Source organism: Bombina bombina, chromosome 2 (assembly GCF_027579735.1).
Source record: "Bombina bombina isolate aBomBom1 chromosome 2, aBomBom1.pri, whole genome shotgun sequence".
Classification (NCBI taxonomy): Eukaryota; Metazoa; Chordata; class Amphibia; order Anura; family Bombinatoridae; genus Bombina; species Bombina bombina.
This window is the reverse complement of record NC_069500.1, coordinates 464,084,762-464,104,234: the sequence shown is the minus strand read 5'-3', so window position 1 is coordinate 464,104,234 and position 19,473 is coordinate 464,084,762. Positions and strand designations below refer to the sequence as shown.

The 19,473-nt window shown below is 37.4% G+C and overlaps 1 protein-coding gene across 1 annotated transcript in view; it reads left to right on the top strand.

Moving 5' to 3' along the window:
- The window catches only part of MYO18B (myosin XVIIIB), a 1,229,288-nt gene that overhangs the window by 797,387 nt on the left and 412,428 nt on the right, over positions 1–19,473 (top strand). The window contains exon 35 of the mRNA XM_053702090.1: positions 1,918–2,070. Coding sequence (XP_053558065.1) covers positions 1,918–2,070 — 153 coding nt within the window. The remainder of the gene's footprint in view (positions 1–1,917; positions 2,071–19,473) is intronic.

Here is a 19,473-nt window from a genome sequence, read left to right as displayed (position 1 = left end):
GTTCCCAATCAAATCGTAACAAAGACAATAATTTTAATTTAAAACTAACCCACGAAAGAGCATATAATATTATATTAAATTATTACATTTTATGGGGACAGGGGGTTAATTCAGAATTTCATGTTTTAACATTGAGGGCTAAATTACAAGTTGAACACAATTTATTACTGCCGCTCCAATGCTAACTCCTCTAGAAGTAAGCTTTTTACGTGTGTTGGGTACCGCATGTATTACAAGTTGAAAGTAAAAAGATTTTTCTTGTGAGCAAACCCCACAAGCGAAAAAAGACAAACTTTGATTATCACATCCACTTTAACGTATTCCCCACTTTAATGGAGCGTGAAAAGTCGAAAAAACCTAACACTCTTACTTATGTAATAGCTACAGTCCGTAAAGTTCTAAAGATCATAATATATACGGTATTTGTGTTTGTATGAGCATTTTTTTTATAAATCAGAATACAGAGTATTCCAGCCACATACAATCTTTTCAGAAATAAGTATTTGCTTGAAAAGGGACTTGTAGAAATAAATGAAAATATCACTAAAGGACATTTATTTATCATACAAAAATATAGGAAAACTTAAATAAATTACACACATATAACGCAATTGAACACTACACATACATCACAAATAACACACATTAACTTTTTACAATAAAAAACTATGAAGTTAATATTATAATACAATAACTAAACAATATCTATTCTAAACAAGATCTAGATGACATTATAAAGGTGACTGTAAATAATGTAAAATAACCAGAGAAGCAACTTGCTTAAAGGGACAGCCTACTTGATTTTTTTTATTGTTTAAAATATATATTACGCCTTAACTACCCTTTCCCCAGCTTTGCAGAACCAACATTGTCCTATGCATATGATTGTGCTCACTCCTGTGGAAAGTACTGAGATAAGGGACAGTTTGTAGAGGTTTAGATATAAGGTAATCATAGAGGTAAAAAGCATATTAATATAACACTGTTGGTTATGCAGAAATGTAAAATGGGTAAAAGGGATTATCTTTTTAAACTATACAAATTTTCAAGTAGACTGTCCCTTTAAGTCCTGTTTGTTAGCCAATGGGTTAAATAGCCGATAGACTTGTATTATTTCCCCCCTCTTGGAGGAATACTAATATGGCCTGAAGTACCATATACAGTGGATACCAATAGTTTAAAATCAGACCATTAATCTCTGAACAAAGTGAAATAGATTGCAAGTATGATTTATCATGTAGTTTTTAGCAACTCTGGGAATATAAAGAAAGAAATTCAATTTCACACTAAGACGATAATGAGAGAACAGTGAGTTCACTGGACGCAGTAGATGCAACAATAGTCTGGCACTGATTCTTCTCTTAACACTGTACAAAATATAATCATTATTGTAAACTTTAACAGAAAAAGCAAGAGATACATACAAATGCATATGACTGTAGTAACCATGCTGTCATGATACATTTTGATCTATAAAGTGCAATTATTGCTTTATCAAGATTTGTATAATTTCTGCTTAAATGTAATGAGAGACCTTACTAGAGTAAAACAAATCAGGAGATGGCAGCACCTTGAGCTTTTTGTCTTTTCAGGAATATCAAAAATGATATTAGACTTCACATTTCCTGACACGTCTTACAGTACCTGAGATAATCAGTAATGTTTTTTTAATGGATAATAGTCTCATATTCCATTCCCAGTGCAGAGTCTGAAAATAAAACAAACAATAAAAAGAAAAGCATATTCCATTTGATTTTACTATCTACAATGGTCTTGTAGATATGTAATCTATGAGTCCTAATAGGTCAAATAATAACTCTTGGATTTAAAACCTTTGCCATTTTATTTTCCCAGTGTGTACATTTTATAATAAAACTGTAATATACAAAAACTGTAATAAGAATTCTTCTGCCTCAGATTGGACATCGGGATTTTGATGTTGAAAAGCGTCTCCGCAGGGACTTGAAGAGGACACATGCCTTACTTGCTGATTTGCAGCTTCTGATAGCTACAATGGGAGATTCTGGACCACCTGTTGATCGCAATGAATTAGAGAAAGTTCACCTTCAGGTAAATATATATACAGTATGTGTGTGTATATATATATATATATATATATATATATATATATATATATATATGTGTGTGTGTGTGTATATATATATATATACACACACATATATATTGTTGAGTGGTGCAGTCAATGTTGAAGAACTGTAATTTATTTTTGCTTCCATGAGAAATAAAAGCTTTTTAAACGTAAATTTAAACTAAGATTTCTCACTTGTGTACTTCCTAAAAATGTTTATTTGCTGATAGGGACTTCCTACAAATTTGTATTGGCTGATAGGCACTTCCTACTAATTCCTATTGGCTGATTGACACTCCCTGCTAATGCTTATTGAACACTAGTAGGAAGTAACTAAAATACAATGTACATTATTAGTAGGATGTACTATGGTATTAAAATGTTATCAGCTTTTACTTCATATTTAAATGCTGCTCTCTCATATGGATAATATAACAAGTTTCCAAAAAGTATTAATTGACATTTTAATGAATGACTAGCATTGTTGTGCATATTCCCATGCTCAATACAACATTCAGCAATATTAATGCTATTACTAAAGAATATATTTCCTGCGTAACTGTGTTAGCACAGTTATTGGGGCACACAAATAACAGAGCATTGCTGTCTATAGTGATAAAGTTTTTATTAGACTAACAATCAATATTAAAGGATAAATGTATCTCTCTTACATGAAGATTATAGCAAATTAAAGTGATGGTAAACTCTCCCCTTTTTAATATTAGATCTAGGGGCATATTTATCAAGCTCCGAATGGAGCTTGATGCCCCGTGTTTCTGGCGAGCCTGCAGTACGATCGGGTTGATTGACACCCCCCTGCTGGCGGCCTCTTGTGAGCTGCTGGTGCAATGCTGAATACGGTGAGCATATTGCTCGCCGTATTCAGCGAGGTCTGGTGGACCTGATCCGCAGTGTCGGATCAGGTCCGCCAGACCTTGATAACTAGAGGCCCTAGAATCTTAGAAATGTTTTAGATGGAATTTAATTAATTAGTAGTAATGAAGATGCACTATAAGTTACTTTTTAATATAGATATGAAATTCAAATTCCTCGTGCTCTCCGGCCCACTTCAAAAGTCAATTTTTCTGTGAGCTAAGATTGAATTGATGTCCATTCAGCGCTCTAGCTACAACAAAAGTGCCATATGGGGTGAGTGCTGAATGGACAACAATCTAGATGGAGACATGGTCAACTTTTAGGATTTATTATATAGATAGTTATTATATGACACTAATTTGCACAATGTTAATGCTCCAATTGTTATTTCATATTTTTTTTCTTTATTTGTATATGAAATTAATGTATGTAAACATAGGAATACAAATAATTTTAAAAAGAGGCTTTAGTCATCTTTTAACACTAAGGGCTAGATTACAGTTGGAGCACAAGTTTGCACTTCCGTGAGCTCGATATTCATGCTTGATTTTATTTAATGTGCACGTTAACATGTGCACTTATTACAAGTTGAAAGTAAAAAGGACGCAGTTGCATCCCCGTGCTCAAAAGGGTTTTGAAATACATATATACACATATAAATACATAAATATATATGTATACATTCATATATATATATATTTATAGACATACAAATATGAATAAATGTGTTCCTATGGATCCCTATGTAGAAGTACATTTGGTCCATTTTAACTTTTTTAGTGCAATATTTTTTAATAAAAATGTATATCAAACAGTGTTAATATGAGTGTTACTGTACTGTTACATGTATTTTTTATGTCTTTTGTGACACTTTTTGTCACTTAACCAGAGGTCTGAGGTTGTGGTGTTTACATGTGAATAAAATGCAATTGCGCTTTTGTGGTTGTATTTACTTCAAACTTGTAATTTCAAGGTTATTTAATGTGCTCCCGAAAAGGCGCATTTTTCCCCAATGCTGTTGTGTTAACAACAAACAACAAAAATAAAAATAAATTAAAGTCTGATGCAACATTTTTCTATGCACTTTGTATCGCAAAATGCCTTGCTAGTGTAGGTTTTGGCTGTACATTCACTGCATCTTATTGTATATGCAAAAAGGATTTGGAGCCACAATAAATGACAATGTCTGACTTCTGGCTCAAAACTCCTTCATTATTTTTATCAAGCAGTTTTATGTTTTCCAAATATCCCGTCCCGGTACACCTAAGCTATGAATCACATCTAGCATTACAAATGAACCACTTAGCTTTTATAGCTAAAATTCACAAAAAAAGTTTTGTAAGTTCTTGAATAAATATAACGTATCTTACAGTAACATTTTTCACTTGCCTAAAGTCATTTTTTGTTGTTGTCATTGGTAACATTTTTTTTTTGTTTAAAATATACGTACTTGAACTTTAGTTCTGTTATTAATTATGGAGAAAAGTTAGAAAGAAATAGTAAAACAGTTGAAACGTACTATATATGATGAAGTACATAACATTAATACAGGGTTTATCCCTCAGTTCATCTTGAAATGCTGCTTGCTACTCAAAGCATGAAGAATTAGCTGTTATCTGCTCTTCTAGGAGTGCATCCAAAAGGATTGAAAAATGAATTTACCAATGGGCTTTTTGCCATGTCCTGTTGAGTTAACTGTAATAAATATGCTCAATCTGCTCATGCACAGCTTGTCTTAGCATTCAGCTTCCTAACCCACTTACAAACTGGTCTGTGCTTCAGTGTTTAGATGACATGTGTTCAGCTAAGGAGCTTACCATTGTGGCCAGTGCAAGGATTATTACTGTCTGAAGGTATGGAATTCTCTGAACAGTTTGATGTCCTTTGCCCTATAAATAAACTCTCTAGTAAGCAATATAAACCAGATTTCACTATGGCCACATATGGACATTCATTAAAGCCATAAACAGCTGTCTAGGCTGCTGCCAACCTTCTGTGGAAAATAAATTGTCTAAAAAAAAATGTCCTTCAATTAGTTATTGGATTGCCCTACAGATCTCCGAAGTTTTCCCGTTCAAATGTTTACGAGTGCAGTAAAAGCCTAGCAATACTAAGAAATAATCACTGATTGAACAGCCGGAGAAATGGCTTTATACATTTATTTGGTATTTTTGTTCTTAGAATTTTAATAAAATAATAATAGAATCTGGTTTTAAATACTGATTTTAAAATTGCTAGGTTATCATTAGATCATTGATTATTAATAGGGTAAGCTGATTTAGTACATTGGATCACTTTGGTACATCCACAATATCACAAGGAAGGGCGTACTCTTTGTTCACACATGGACACATAACCAGGCTGAAACCAGATATAGGACTCAGTTCCAATTACTGGGCATCCTCATTTATTTGAGCACAAATCTTAGAGCTATTGAAGCTCTTAAAAGTGTAAGTACAATTGTTTCAATCAACTAATTTGAAACATATTGCAACAGAATTATCCAAAAGGAATTTGTTGTTTCTTTTTAAGGTTTCCTTGATATAAAAAAAGAAGAAAAAGAAAGTTTTTTTTTTTTTAAGTGTTATTTCCTCTAATATTATATTTAAAGAGTGCATAGTAAAGTATATTTATTTTATACTCAATGCCACATGTTTTCTGTTTAAATTATCAGCACTATTTTTTTTTCACAGTTTATTGTAATATTGATTTAATAAAGTATGATTATTATTAGCATTAAATTGTAAAGTGCTGCAAAATTCTGTAGTGCTGAGTACAGAGATGGACTATACTATGACAAAGATTTGTGATACGATACAAATACATAACAAACTAATCAAAACTAGCAGAAGAGGAACAGCCAGTGGCGGAGTTGGGACGCCATTTAAAAATAGACCATTTAAGTAGGTTGCGGTAGTCAATGTGTGACATTATTAGAGAATATATTGGTATTTTTGTAGTTTCTTGATTAAGGAAAGGACAAATTATGGAAATGTTGCATACTATAAATGTGCACAGTATAATTTGGTAAGCACTTGTATATGTGGAATGAATGTGAGTTCAGAGTTAAATGTGACCCCAAGACAGCTGATCTGGGGAACAGGCCGAGAACATTTATCAAAATCTGTGATCTGTGGTAATGATTGCAGTAATGTGATGTGATAGGAGAGCACAAGAGAATCATATAGTGATAGTAAGGGTGGATTATTCTGAAAAGTGTGAAATGTTGCAGTAAAATATATGTAATTTCAAGCTTCCTGCAGCCCTCTTGACTTGGAATGCCATTTAAAAAGCAAGCGAGAATACAAACCTGCTTTTTTCTCGTTGCACCATTGTAAGAAATTGAGAAAATATAGCCAAACAGCAATGCAGACAAAGCACTTTTATATACACAATGAATAACTTTATTTTTCCTCCAATTAAAGATTTCATCTTTATTGTGTCTTCGGCACACATAGGCCTCCTTCTGAAAAAAACACTGAAAATTAAAATAAATGCTTAAAATAAAAAAAACTAATAAAGAAAACCTCCTAAAAAAAATAACCCTATCTCTCTATTTATTTATCTCAAGCACAGCTTGAAATCACTGCTTTTTTCAATCACTGCTTGAAAACGCTTTGCCATTTGTGTAAATACACTGCACTACATATTTTCCCTGCATTTCTTTCTAAATGTGTATGAAAATACAGCATAAATTAAAGTGAACATGCTTGAAAATAGGCACTATGTCTTTTTGAATAAAGCCCTTAAACTGATACATGCATTTATCCTTTTTAAAATACATTAGGCAGTCATTAAATGCATCTACCTGCCATTTTTTAAGTGGAACAGTTCTGTGGTCTGTGGCTCTGACAAAACTCTCCTCAATGCATTGAAATTGAAACACCCCATCTGTCTCACAAAATATAGTAATTGTCTTTCTGAAACTACTAAATTTCATGCAACTTCAAATTTATGTTTTTATTTATTCATATGATCCCATATTTGAAAATGACAGTATTAAGATTTGCATTTTTGTCCTCACATGTTACCCTTTAGTAATTAATTACCATAGACTATGGCAAACCTCAAAATTACAAAACAGTTTTGCAGGAATGTATTCTAAAGTGGAATTTATGTGTGCAAAAAAAAAAAAAAAAGAAGTTCTAATGTGGATCTGAGTTGCAAGAATGTCTTTACATTTAGCTGTGTGCATATTTCTCATGACAATGCACATTGAGGAATTATTAATAAATCTGTGGCATATATAGGTGGGTGCTGGCAGGGGTATAACTAGACCTCACTGGGCCCCAGGGAAAAGGCTATGGAGGGCCCCCTATTTCAACAGTTCCCTTTCTTGCTGTTTGCAATAAGCAGAAGTTGAGCCAGCAGCCATATAGGAAAAAAGGAAATGCTTCTCTGTATATGTGGGTTATCCTTCACTTTTGGTTAATCTGCACCAGAAGATATGCAATTGTGCGGGCTATCTGTACAAATATGGTGGCACATTTTTATGTACAGCAAAACTGTGGGAGCCATCTTGAAAACTCTGCCACCATTTTCTAAAGGTAAATCATAACACTTTTCTTAAGATGTTAGTCCTGTAGCGATGCCACTAAAGATTGTAGGGGTTGTTATTCACCCCCATTTTGTATTGTTGAACACCTCATAGGTGTCACCAGCCCTGAATTTGCAAACTAGGGGATTTAAATAAATAGAGTTGGAAAAACTCTATTTATAAGAAGATAGTGCTCCACAGCAGTGTCTCATGTGTGCCACTTATATTGAGCTTTGTCACTAGCTTTTTGTACCCCTACAAGTTATTTATATGTCCCCTGAAATTAAAAGCAAACAAAGCAAATATTACCAGGAAAATAAGATGTAGATGTTTGTTTGTTATTGTATTAGTTGTTTAAATATGTAAAAAGGTAAGTCTAGAGGTTTAGTAACCATCAAGCAATTTGTGCAGCCATATTGTAACCTAGGTTTCCTAGAGTGAGTAACCAATGACTGTGTGAAATATAATATATTATATATATATATATATATATATATATATATATATATATATATATATATATATATAGTGTATCAAGGTGTGTTACCAGCGCTCAGTTGAAGTACAAGTTTATGATGTTAAGACCTGGTGTGGGTACTGTATATTGGATTCTACACCTGTCTGGAAGATATGGTTTGGGATATGTTTGTTCCCTATAGGTTCCTTAGACGTAATTGGTGTGAGTATTGTGCAGCATGAACAAGTGATTCAGTGTACCCCTGACACTGATGAAAAGAATAAAAGAGAACTTAATCAGATAGAATTCAGCGCTACTAATACATGCGTGTGTATTATATATATAATGCAATAGAGAGCACTCTCACTTTCAAAGTCAGTGCCAGGGTGCCAGCAGGTAAGTATACAAGATGAAGGAAGGCACTCACTGGTCTTTTCATCAAAAGTTTATTTAATCAAGCGTGACGTTTCAGGGACACACTCCCCTTTTGAGGAAGGGGAGTGTGTCCCCGAAACGTCACGCTTGATTAAATAAACTTTTGATGAAAAGATCAGTGAGTGCCTTCCTTCATCTTGTATATATATATATATATATATATATATATATATATATATATATATATATATATATATATACTTTTTTTTTTAGGTATTTTGTATCTTGTGGAGTTTTTATTTTAATCTTTTTTAGAAGATTTGTGAATAAAATTATCTTTATCTTACTATACTTTAGCCTCTTTTGGCACTTTCCTCATACACTTTTCAAATTTTGCTTTCTAGCAGTCCCAATTAGGAGGTCTGCAATAGGAAAGCTAATAAACTGATGAACTTTCCCTTGATCCTACCTCCCCATCCAACTACCAACCTATTTCCCTCGTCCCTCTTGCCTCAAAGCTTCTCGAAAAACTAGTATATGCACGCATATCCCACTTCCTTACATTAAACTCCCTCCTTGACCCACTGCAATCTGGATTTACCAATGACCTATTTACAGCAAAATCAAAAGGCCACTTCTCTCTGCTTATCCTCCATAATCTGCCCGCAGCCTTTGACACTGTTGACCACCCTCTTTTGCTCCAAACCCTCCAATCCTTTGGCATCTGTGACACAGCCCTCTCGTGGCTCTCTTCCTACCTGTCAAACCGTACCTTTAGTGTAGCCTTCTGTGGGGCCTCCTCTGCCCCGTCACCACTTTTTGTCGGAGTACTGCAAGGCTCTGTCCTCGGTCCCCTTCTCTTCTCAATCTACACGTCATCACTAGGTTCCCTAATAAAGTCCCAAGGTTTCCAATATCATTTGTATGCCAACGACACCCAAATATACTTCTCTGCACCAGACCTATCTCCTTCCTTGCTAACCCATGTCACTAACTGTCTTTCTCACATCTCTTCCTGGCTGTCCTCTCACTACCTCAAGCTAAATCTCTCCAAAACTGAGCTCCTTATTTTCCCCCTTTCTTCCAAAATCTACACCCCCAATCTCTCTATAACTGTCGACAACTCCATCATTACCCCTACCCCGCATGCCTGATGTCTCAGGGTCACATTTGACTCAGATTTTTTTTCACTCCTCACAATTAGTCCTTGGCTAAAGCCTGCCGCTTCCACCTCAAAAACATCTCTAAAATTAGACACTTCCTTACACAAGAGACAACTAAGATTTTAATCCACTCTCTCATCCTTTCCCGCCTCGATTACTGCAACTCTGTCCTCTCTGGTCTCCCCACCTGCCGCCTAGCTCCTTTACAATCCATAATGAATGCCTCTGCCAGGCTCATCTTCCTTACACGTTGCTCTTCATCTGCTGCACCTCTCTGCCAATCCCTTCACTGGCTCCCTCTTGCCTCTAGGATCAAACACAAAATTCTCACTCTGACATACAAAGCCCTCAACTGCACTGCTCCCCCCTATATCTCAGACCTTGTCTCCAGATACTCTCCCTCCCACCCCCTTCGCTCTGCTCATGACCTCCTACTCTCCTCCTCTCTTGTCACCTCATCACACTCCTGTTTACAGGACTTCTCCAGACTGACTCCCATCTTTTGGAATTCTCTGCCTCGCTCCATAAGACTCTCCCCTAGTTTTGAAATCTTCAAGCGCTCCCAAAAGACTCTACTGTTCAGGGATGCATACAACCTATGCTAACCTTTCTTTATACCAGTTCCTCTCCTCCATTGCTATCCCCTGAAACCCCTTGCATGTAAGCCTAAGAGTCCAGCTGTTTGTAGAACACCTTCTTAAGAGCTGACTACAACAGTACAACTCTTGGCAGGGCCCTCTACCCATTTGATCCCTATAATTGTTTTGTTGTACTCCGCATTTGTTTATAGCGCTGTGGAATCTGTTGGCGTTCTACAAATAATCGATACTAATAATAATAACTTTAAGTGCCAGATTACTTTGTTTCTTTATCTGAAATATAGCAGTGTTAAGTCTGAAGTCTGCAATTCCCTTTTTAACAGAAATAGAACATCTCACAATTTTCAGAATTAAATTACAGCAAGGTGGCAAAATAAATATTAAAAGTATATTGCAAAGTTGCTTTACAACATATAATCAAACATTTTTATTACTATCTCAAAGTCTTTAATACACCTTTAAGGGACGTGTACTGTAATTTATTTTTCTCCAGTTTAATGCGTTTCCATTAATTTTACCTGCTTGAGTATATTAAATTGTTTACAAATAGCTCCTTTACCTTTATTTTGTCATTTCCAATAGCTATTTTGCCTGTTAAACCGCTACCTATAGTGACATGCAGTATTGGCTATAGAAGAGCTATGTAAAAAAGAGACAGCTGCAGAAATCAACTTCCCAGTTGTGTTTAAAGTGGGAGAGCCCAGCCTATTTAAATGGAGGGTCCTGCAATGCAATGAATTGTTACCAGCTACTTGACCAAGTAAAATGTCTCTTTAAACACTCTATATTGTTTTTCTGCCCCCAAATTTTTTTTGCATTGTAAATATTTGGATGTTAAAAACAAAATCTCCCAGCAAGAGCAAAAAAAAATATATATATATAAAAAAAAAATAGTAGACTATCATTTCCTTAATTTTTTATCATAATCTAGGTATTTTTTTGAAATATAATAGCATTCAGATTTCAAAGCAAACATCTTTGTAAGTTTATCTCAGTCCAAATGTATGAATGGTCGTGGAAAATAGCAACCTTCTATTAGAAAATCAGAAATGAATTGGAGGCGTTCAAAGTCTGAGTGATATTTCTTGGAGCAGGACAGAAATGTACACTTTCTTCTAGAGATGTGACAGCTTTCAGCAACCTCAAAGCAAAAGGCCAAGGCAATTTGTAGGAGACAGAGTGATGGTTTGCAACAGTGATTGAAACGAAAATGGAATTTTGTTATGTTCTTTGTCAGAAAAGGGAACAAAATGGCCTAAGAGATACCTATTAGCACAAAACAGAGAGCATCCTGTACAAATTACTGCCATTGCTGTAATAATAAGTCAGAGCTATTTGTATATGTGTTTTCTAACCCTCCATTTGGTTGTCCACTAGTATAATAAAACCATTATGCATTAAATCAGGGTGAAATCTTATGTTTAATACCAACCAAATGAAGTGCCGGGAAATGTAAAAGCTAATAGTAGTAAACAGGAGGCTGACAAGCAGTCAATATATTGGAAGAAACAGTCCTATGTAGGTAATAAGGTTGTGGATACCTGAGCAGTCCGGATCTCGAAATTGGCAAACGGAAGATGGCTGAACCTCTTTGGCTGCTTGAATTCGTAGCTGCAGCACTGTCTCCACTGGTAAAGTATCCAGTCAGTGTAAAAAGTCTCTGCTCGGTTCAGCGTTACTATATCCTTTCAACAGCTGAATGTACAGATGGACCCCTTCACGGACTGGGTGATCTTGAGTGAATCTGTGCACAAGTAGAAGTAGAAGCCGTGGAAGATCACACAACAGAAACCAAGGGCCTAGATCTAATAGTAGTCACCATGTCACTTTCTTCTTTAAGGTACGACAAGTCCACGGATTCATCCTTTACTTGTGGGATATTATCCTCCTGCTAACAGGAAGTGGCAAAGAGCACCACAGCAGAGCTGTCTATATAACTCCTCCCTTAGCTCCACCCCCAGTCATTCTCTTTGCCTACTCTATGTACTAGGAAGGGTAAAGTGAAAGAGGTGATAAAATATTAGTTTTTTATTTCTTCAAACAAGAGTTTTTTATTTTATATGGTACCAGTGTGTACTATTTACTCTCAGGCAGCAGATGGATGAAGACTTCTGCCTGGAGGCTGATGATCTTAGCATTTGTCACTAAGATCCAGAGCAGTTCCCACAGAATGGCTGAGGAGTACAAGAAACTTCAGTGTGAGTAACCCTTTCATGCTATAAGCAGTGAGGTATGTTCAGTCATTTTTTTCTGGAGAGACTGTGGTATTTCAGAATTGGCTGACAGTATCCCCATGAGGTGAGGAATAAAGTGTTTTCAAGCTTGTTTGTGGTCATTACTAGCCTGTTCAACATGTCTGACATTGAGGAAAGCCAGTGTTCAATGTGTTTAGAAGCCATTGTGGAACCCCCACTTAAAATGTGTCCCTCATGCACTGAAAGGGCAATACATTGCAAAGAACATATTTTAGCTAATAAAAGTATGTTGCAGGATGATTCTCAGTCAGAAGGGAATCAAGTTATGCCATCTAATTCTCCCCAAGTGTCACAACCATTAACGCCCGCACAAGCAACGCCAAGTACTTCTAGTGCGTCTAATTCTTTCACCCTGCAAGATATGGCCGCAGTTATGAATACTACCCTCACAGAGGTTTTATCTAAGCTGCCTGGGTTGCATGGGAAGCGCAGTATGTCTTGTGTGAGAGTAAATGCTGAGCCCTCTGACGCTTTATTAGCCATATCCGATGTACCCTCACAATGTTCTGAGTTGGGGGTGAGGGATTTGCTTTCTGAGGGAGAGATTTCTGATTCAGGAAAGATGTTCCCTCAGACAGTCTCAGATATGACGGCTTTTAAATTTAAACTAGAACACCTCCGCTTGGTGGAGGGAGCTATTTCTACCCTGGCTAAGCGTACAACTATACCTATTGAGGACAGTTGTGCTTTCAAAGATCCTATGGATAAAAAATTAGAGGGTCTCCAAAAGAAAATATTTATTCATCAGGGTTTTCTTCTGCAACCTATAGCATGCATTGTTCCTGTAACTACTGCTGCTGCTTTTTGGTTCAAGGCTCTGGAGGAGGCTCTTCAGGTTGAGACCCCATTGGATGATATTCTGGATAGAATTAGGGCTCTCAAGCTAGCTAATTCTTTCATTACAGATGGCACTTTTCAACTGGCTAAATTAGCAGCAAAGAATTCAGATTTTGCCATTTTAGCGCGTAGAGCGTTATGGCTTAAGTCCTGGTCTGCTGATGTGTCATCAAAATCTAAGCTTTTAGCCATCCCTTTCAAAGGTAAGACCCTATTCGGGCCTGTACTGAAAGAGATCATTTCAGACATCACTGGAGGAAAAGGCCATGCCCTTCCTCAGGATAAGACAAATAAGATGAGGACCAAACAAAATAATTTTCGTTCCTTTTGAAATTTCAAAGGTGGTCCCTCTACCTCTTCCCCTGCTGCAAAACAAGAGGGGAATTTTGCTCAATCCAAGTCGGTCTGGAGACCTAACCAGACTTGGAACAAAGGTAAACAGGCCAAGAAGCCCGCTGCTGCCACCAAGACAGCATGAAGGGGTAGCCCCCAATCCGGGACCGGATCTAGTAGGGGGCAGACTTTCTCTCTTTGCTCAGGCTTGGGCAAGAGATGTTCAGGACTCCTGGGCATTAGAAATCGTAACCCAGAGGTATCTTCTAGATTTCAAAGATTCTCCTCCAAGGGGGAGATTCCATCTTTCTCAATTGTCTGTAAACCAGACAAAAAGAGAGGCGTTCTTACACTATGTAGAAGACCTATATACCATGGGAGTGATCTGCCCAGTTCCAAAAACAGAACAGGGGCAGGGGTTTTACTCCAATCTGTTTGTGGTTCCCAAGAAAGAGGGAACCTTCAGACCAATTTTAGATCTCAAGATCCTAAACAAATTCCTCAGAGTCCCATCCATCAAGATGGAGACCATTCGGACTATTTTACTAATGATCCAGGCGGGTCAATATATGACCACCGTGGACTTAAAGGATGCATATCTACACATCCCTATCCACAAAGATCATCACCAGTTCCTCAGGTTCGCCTTCCTGGACAAGCATTACCAGTTTGTGGCTCTTCCCTTCGGGTTGGCCACAACGCCCAGAATTTTCACAAAAGTGCTAGGGTCCCTTTTGGCAGTCTAAGGCCGCGGGACATAGCAGTGGCGCCTTATCTGGATGATATCTTAATTCAGGCATCAACTTACCATCTAGCCAAATCTCACATGGACATCGTGTTGGCTTTTCTAAGATCTCACGGGTGGAAGGTGAACTTAAAAAAGAGTTCACTTATCCCTCTCACAAGAGTTCCATTCCTGGGAACTCTGATAGATTCAGTGGACATGAAAATTTTTCTGATGGAGGTCAGGAAATCAAGGATTTTAACCACCTGCCGAGCTCTTCATTCCATTCCTCGGCCGTCAGTGGCTCAGTGTATGGAGGTAATCAGACTAATGGTAGCAGCAATGGACATAGTTCCGTTTGCTCGCTTGCATCTCAGACCACTGCAACTATGCATGCTCAAACAGTGGAATGGGGATTATGCGGATTTATCTCCTCAGATAAATCTGGATCAAGAGACCAGAGACTCTCTTCTTTGGTGGTTGTCATAGGATCATCTGTCCCAGGGAATGTGTTTCCGCAGGCCAGCGTGGGTCATAGTGACGACGGACGCCAGCCTATTGGGCTGGGGTGCAGTCAGGAATTCCCTGAAAACACAGGGTGTGTTGACTCAGGAGGAGGCTCTCCTCCCGATCAATATTCTAGAACTGAGAGCGATATTCAACGCGCTTCAGGCGTAGCCTCAGCTGGCTTCGGCCAGATTCATAAGATTCCAGTCAGATAATATCATGACTGTATCATATATCAATCATCAGGGGGGAACAAAGAGTTCTCTAGCGATGATAGAGGTTACCAAAATAATTCAATGGGCAGAGACTCACTCTTGCCATCTATCAGCAATCTATATCCCAGGAGTGGAGAACTGGGAAGCGGATTTTCTAAGTCGGATTTTCTAAGTCGTTTTCATCCGAGGGAGTGGGAACTCCATCCGGAGGTGTTTGCACAATTGATTCATCGATGGGGCACACCGGAATTGGATCTGATGGCGTCTGGTCAGAACGCCAAACTTCCTTGTTATGGGTCCAGATCAAGGGATCATCAAGCAGTACTGATAGTTGTTCTAGCAGTACCCTGGTCATTCAACCTGGCTTATGTGTTTCCACCATTTCCTCTCCTTCCTCGTTTAATTTCCAGAATCAAACAGAGAGAGCTTTGGTGATTTTGATAGCACCTGCATGGCCACGCAGGACTTGGTATGCAGATCTGGTGGAGATGTCATCTCTTCCACCATGGACTCTGCCACTGAGACAGGCCCTTTTTATTCAAGGTCCGTTCCAGCATCCAAATCTAGTTTCTCTGCGGCTGACTGCCTGGAGATTGTTCACTTGATTTTATCCAAGCAGGGGTTCTTTGAGTCGATCATAGATACCTTGATTCAGGCCCGAAAGCCTGTCACTAGGAAAATTTATCATAAGATATGACGTAAATATCTTTATTGGTTCAAATCCAAAGGCTACTCATGGAGTAAGATCAGGATTCCTAGGATTTTGTCCTTTCTCCAAGAAGGATTGGAGAAGGGGCTATCAGCTAGTTCCCTAAAGGGACAGATATCTGCATTATCAATTTTACTGCACAAGCATCTGGCAGATGTTCCAGATGTTCAGTTGTTCTGTCAGGCTTTAGTTAGAATCAAACCTGTGTTTAAACCTGTTGCTCCGCCATGGAGTTTGAATTTAGATCTTAAAGTTCTTCAAGGGGTTCCATTTTTGAACCTATGCTTTCCATAGATATTAAGCTTCTATCTTGGAAAGTTCTGTTTTTAGTTGCTATCTCTTCGGCTTAAAGAGTTTCTTAACTATCTGCATTGCAATGCGACTCGCCTTATCTTGTTTTCCATGCTGATAAGGTGGTTTTGCGTACCAAACCTGGATTCCTTCCTAAGGTTGTTACTAATAAGAATATTAACCAGGAGATTATTGTTCCTTCTATGTGTCCTAATCCTTCCTCTAAGAAGGAGTGTCTGTTTCACAACTTGGACGTGGTTCGTGCTTTGAAGTTTTACTTGCAAGCGACCAAAGATTTCCGTCAAACATCTTCTTTGTTTGTTGTCTATTCTGGAAAACGTAGAGGTCAAAAAGCTACGGCTACCTCTCTTTCTTTTTGGCTGAAAAGCATCATCCATATGGCATACGAGACTGCTGGACAGCAGCCTCCTGAAAGAATTACAGCTCACTCTACTAGAGCCGTGGCTTCCACATGGGCTTTTAAAAATAATGCTTCTGTTGAACAGATTTGTAAGGCTGCGACTTGGTCTTCGCTTCATACCTTTTCCAAATTTTCCAAATTTGATACTTTTGCTTCTTCGGAGGCTATTTTTGGGAGAAAAGTTCTTCAAGCAGTGGTGCCTTCTGTTTAGACATCTGTCTTGTCCCTCCCATTCATCTGTGTCCTGTAGCTTTTGGTATTGTATCCCACAAGTAAAGGATGAATCCGTGGACTTGTCGTACCTTATAGAAGAAAAGTAAATTTATGCTTACCTGATAAATTAATTTCTTCTATGGTACGATGAGTCCACGGCCCGCCCTGTCATTTTAAGACAGATTATATTTTTTGATTTTAAACTTCAGTCACCTCTGCACCTTTTAGTTTCTCCTTTTTCTTCCTGTACCTTCGGTCGAATGACTGGGGGGTGGAGCTAAGGGAGGAGCTATATAGACAGCTCTGCTGTGGTGCTCTTTGCCACTTCCTGTTAGCAGGAGGATAATATCCCACAAGTAAAGTATGAATCCGTGGACTTGTTTACGATAGAAGAAATTAATTTATCAGGTAAGCATAAATTTACTTTTTTTGTGACAGTGACGATGAATCTGGAGATGACCGCCACTCATCGGACAGAGAAGTGGGCAACAAAGATAGACCAGGCATCCTTAAATACAATCAGGATAGTATAGCTCAGATTTCACTTGCACAGAACAGTATTTCACAACCTTCTGTTGGACCCAAAGGCAAGAGTAAATACCATGCTACTAGTGGCACCCCTAGTGAACCAGGTTTCTACAATGCAGATACACTACCAACCACAGGTCAGGAACACAGTAGTGATCAGCTGGATCAGGTTTTTCCAGTAATCCCGAGGAACCCTCAGGGGGGAGGGAATACTACAGTACAACAGAACAGATATCCTTGAAGGGGAATCAGACCAACCAACAAATACAAACCCTCAGTGTAATTAATTTATCCAATTTTGTATTAAATGAGTCGCAAATAAAACTCTTGAGCTTAGGTTTATGCTTTGTACCAGTGACTGGCTTTGATTTATTCAAGACCATGATAGATGTGAATCATTTGGTTCGCAATATGACTTTGAAAAAACATTTTTCTGACTGTAATCAGAAATCTTTACCGGACTCTGTGAACTGTACTGCAAATAAGACGGCCAGGATAAATATAAACACTGATTTCTCCTTTTCTGAAACATGTGATGTAATTGCATTAGAAAAAATGGCTAGAGAGGGGTCCACGGATGTTGACTCCAGTCATATGGAGAGATTTGTGTGTTTTAAGAAACTATCCACCTTCAATCCAATCCACAGCAGGGGCCCCCTTTTTTTTAATAAATTTATTTATTATTCAACAGGGTACAAAACAACATTTAACCATTATTGCTACATCGTTGCACCTCGCAGGGTAAATAATTCCAAACATTGTAATACAACATGATCTTACTTAATCCATATAAAAGCAACAATAGCAACAATATTCAGCCTTAAGAATTTAACTAACGCATATATCTATATTGTAGACAATACATTGAGCCTTAATTGAATATATTAACAGCATCTATAACCCTGGTCACATAAGACATATACCCGAGAATTACAATTCATTAAGACGTGTCTTGAGCCAAATAAGAACCTCTAGATTGGGCCTTGAGCAATCCCATAGCACATTTTCCTATCTGTATGACCTACATTGATTTAGTTCAGATTTAAGGCCGAAAACAAATCGTACACTTGTTGGAGGAATTTTATAATTATAAAACGGACACAAAAGGCCACAAAGGCAAGAGAAAACCAAAGAGAAGAAAAGAAAAAAGAGAAAAAAAAAATAAAGAAAAAATGAGAATAAAAAAAAAAAGGGAAACCAAACCCCACTGTCTGCCCCATCGGTCAGTAATTAGGAGTTTTATACAAGAATCTCACTACTAATTACGACCCTTAATAGAGCATTTTGAATCCAACTAGAATTTTTGAAGGGGGAGATAAATCTTATTTGTATCTCTATAGGATTTGAGAATATATAATCACTCCATTTTCTAAAAAAGTTGTCGATTTCACTTTCTGAAATGAGTGAGATTTCAAATTGTTCCAAGATCATTTTAGCCTCTACTTGGTTAAGCAACCTATTAAAGGAAGGTTGTTTATTTGACTTCCACGAGGAAAATATAACATTTCTTGCACAAAGTATTATAAAATTAATAAAGATAATATTCTCCTCATAATCCCTGTATCTTTTCAGAAAGATAATCTCAACCTTATTCAAAGCTACTTCATACTTTAATATCCGGGAAAGCCAAAACGATACTTTACTCCAGAATTACTTTTGGACAGTCCCATATACAATGCATCAGGTTGGCATTATGCCTACTACAACGTGAACAAGAAAAGGTCTGGGCTCTATTCCATCTTCCGACATCCTCCGGTGTAATATAAACTCTATTTATTAGTTTAATATGAGATTCGCGCCAAGATAATTGTGGCGTCGCTGCCCACGCCCTTGCTATACTCTTTTCAATTGTTTTGAGCTCTATGGCAGGGATATCCAGAGCCCATTTTTCTTGCAGACATTGCATGGCAACTTGTCCTTTTTTTTTTTTTTTTTTTTTTTTTCAGTGATAATTACCATGCAATTTATGTTCTTACATTCATGAGTTTACCAGAGAAAAAGATGTGCAAACACAGACATTTTGTGTATATACCTTAGATTTCTTCAACATTATTCAACATTTCTTGATGAAACAGAGAAAAGAAAACAAAAACATTGAATGCAGTTGAGTCTGACATTTTCAAGCGGTTTGAAATTAGAGATTAGAGGCAAATTTAACCCCTCTGAAATGTTAAATTATGGATACAAATCTCAGCAATATTTATTTTACCAGCTGTTTCTGCAATTTACCCCAGAAAGATTTGGTTGCATAGTACATGATCCAGAACCCTGACCTCGCAACAGTCTACACAATTTTTGCTTGACCAGTTCAGATGCTAATTTATATCTGATAACTGATAACAGC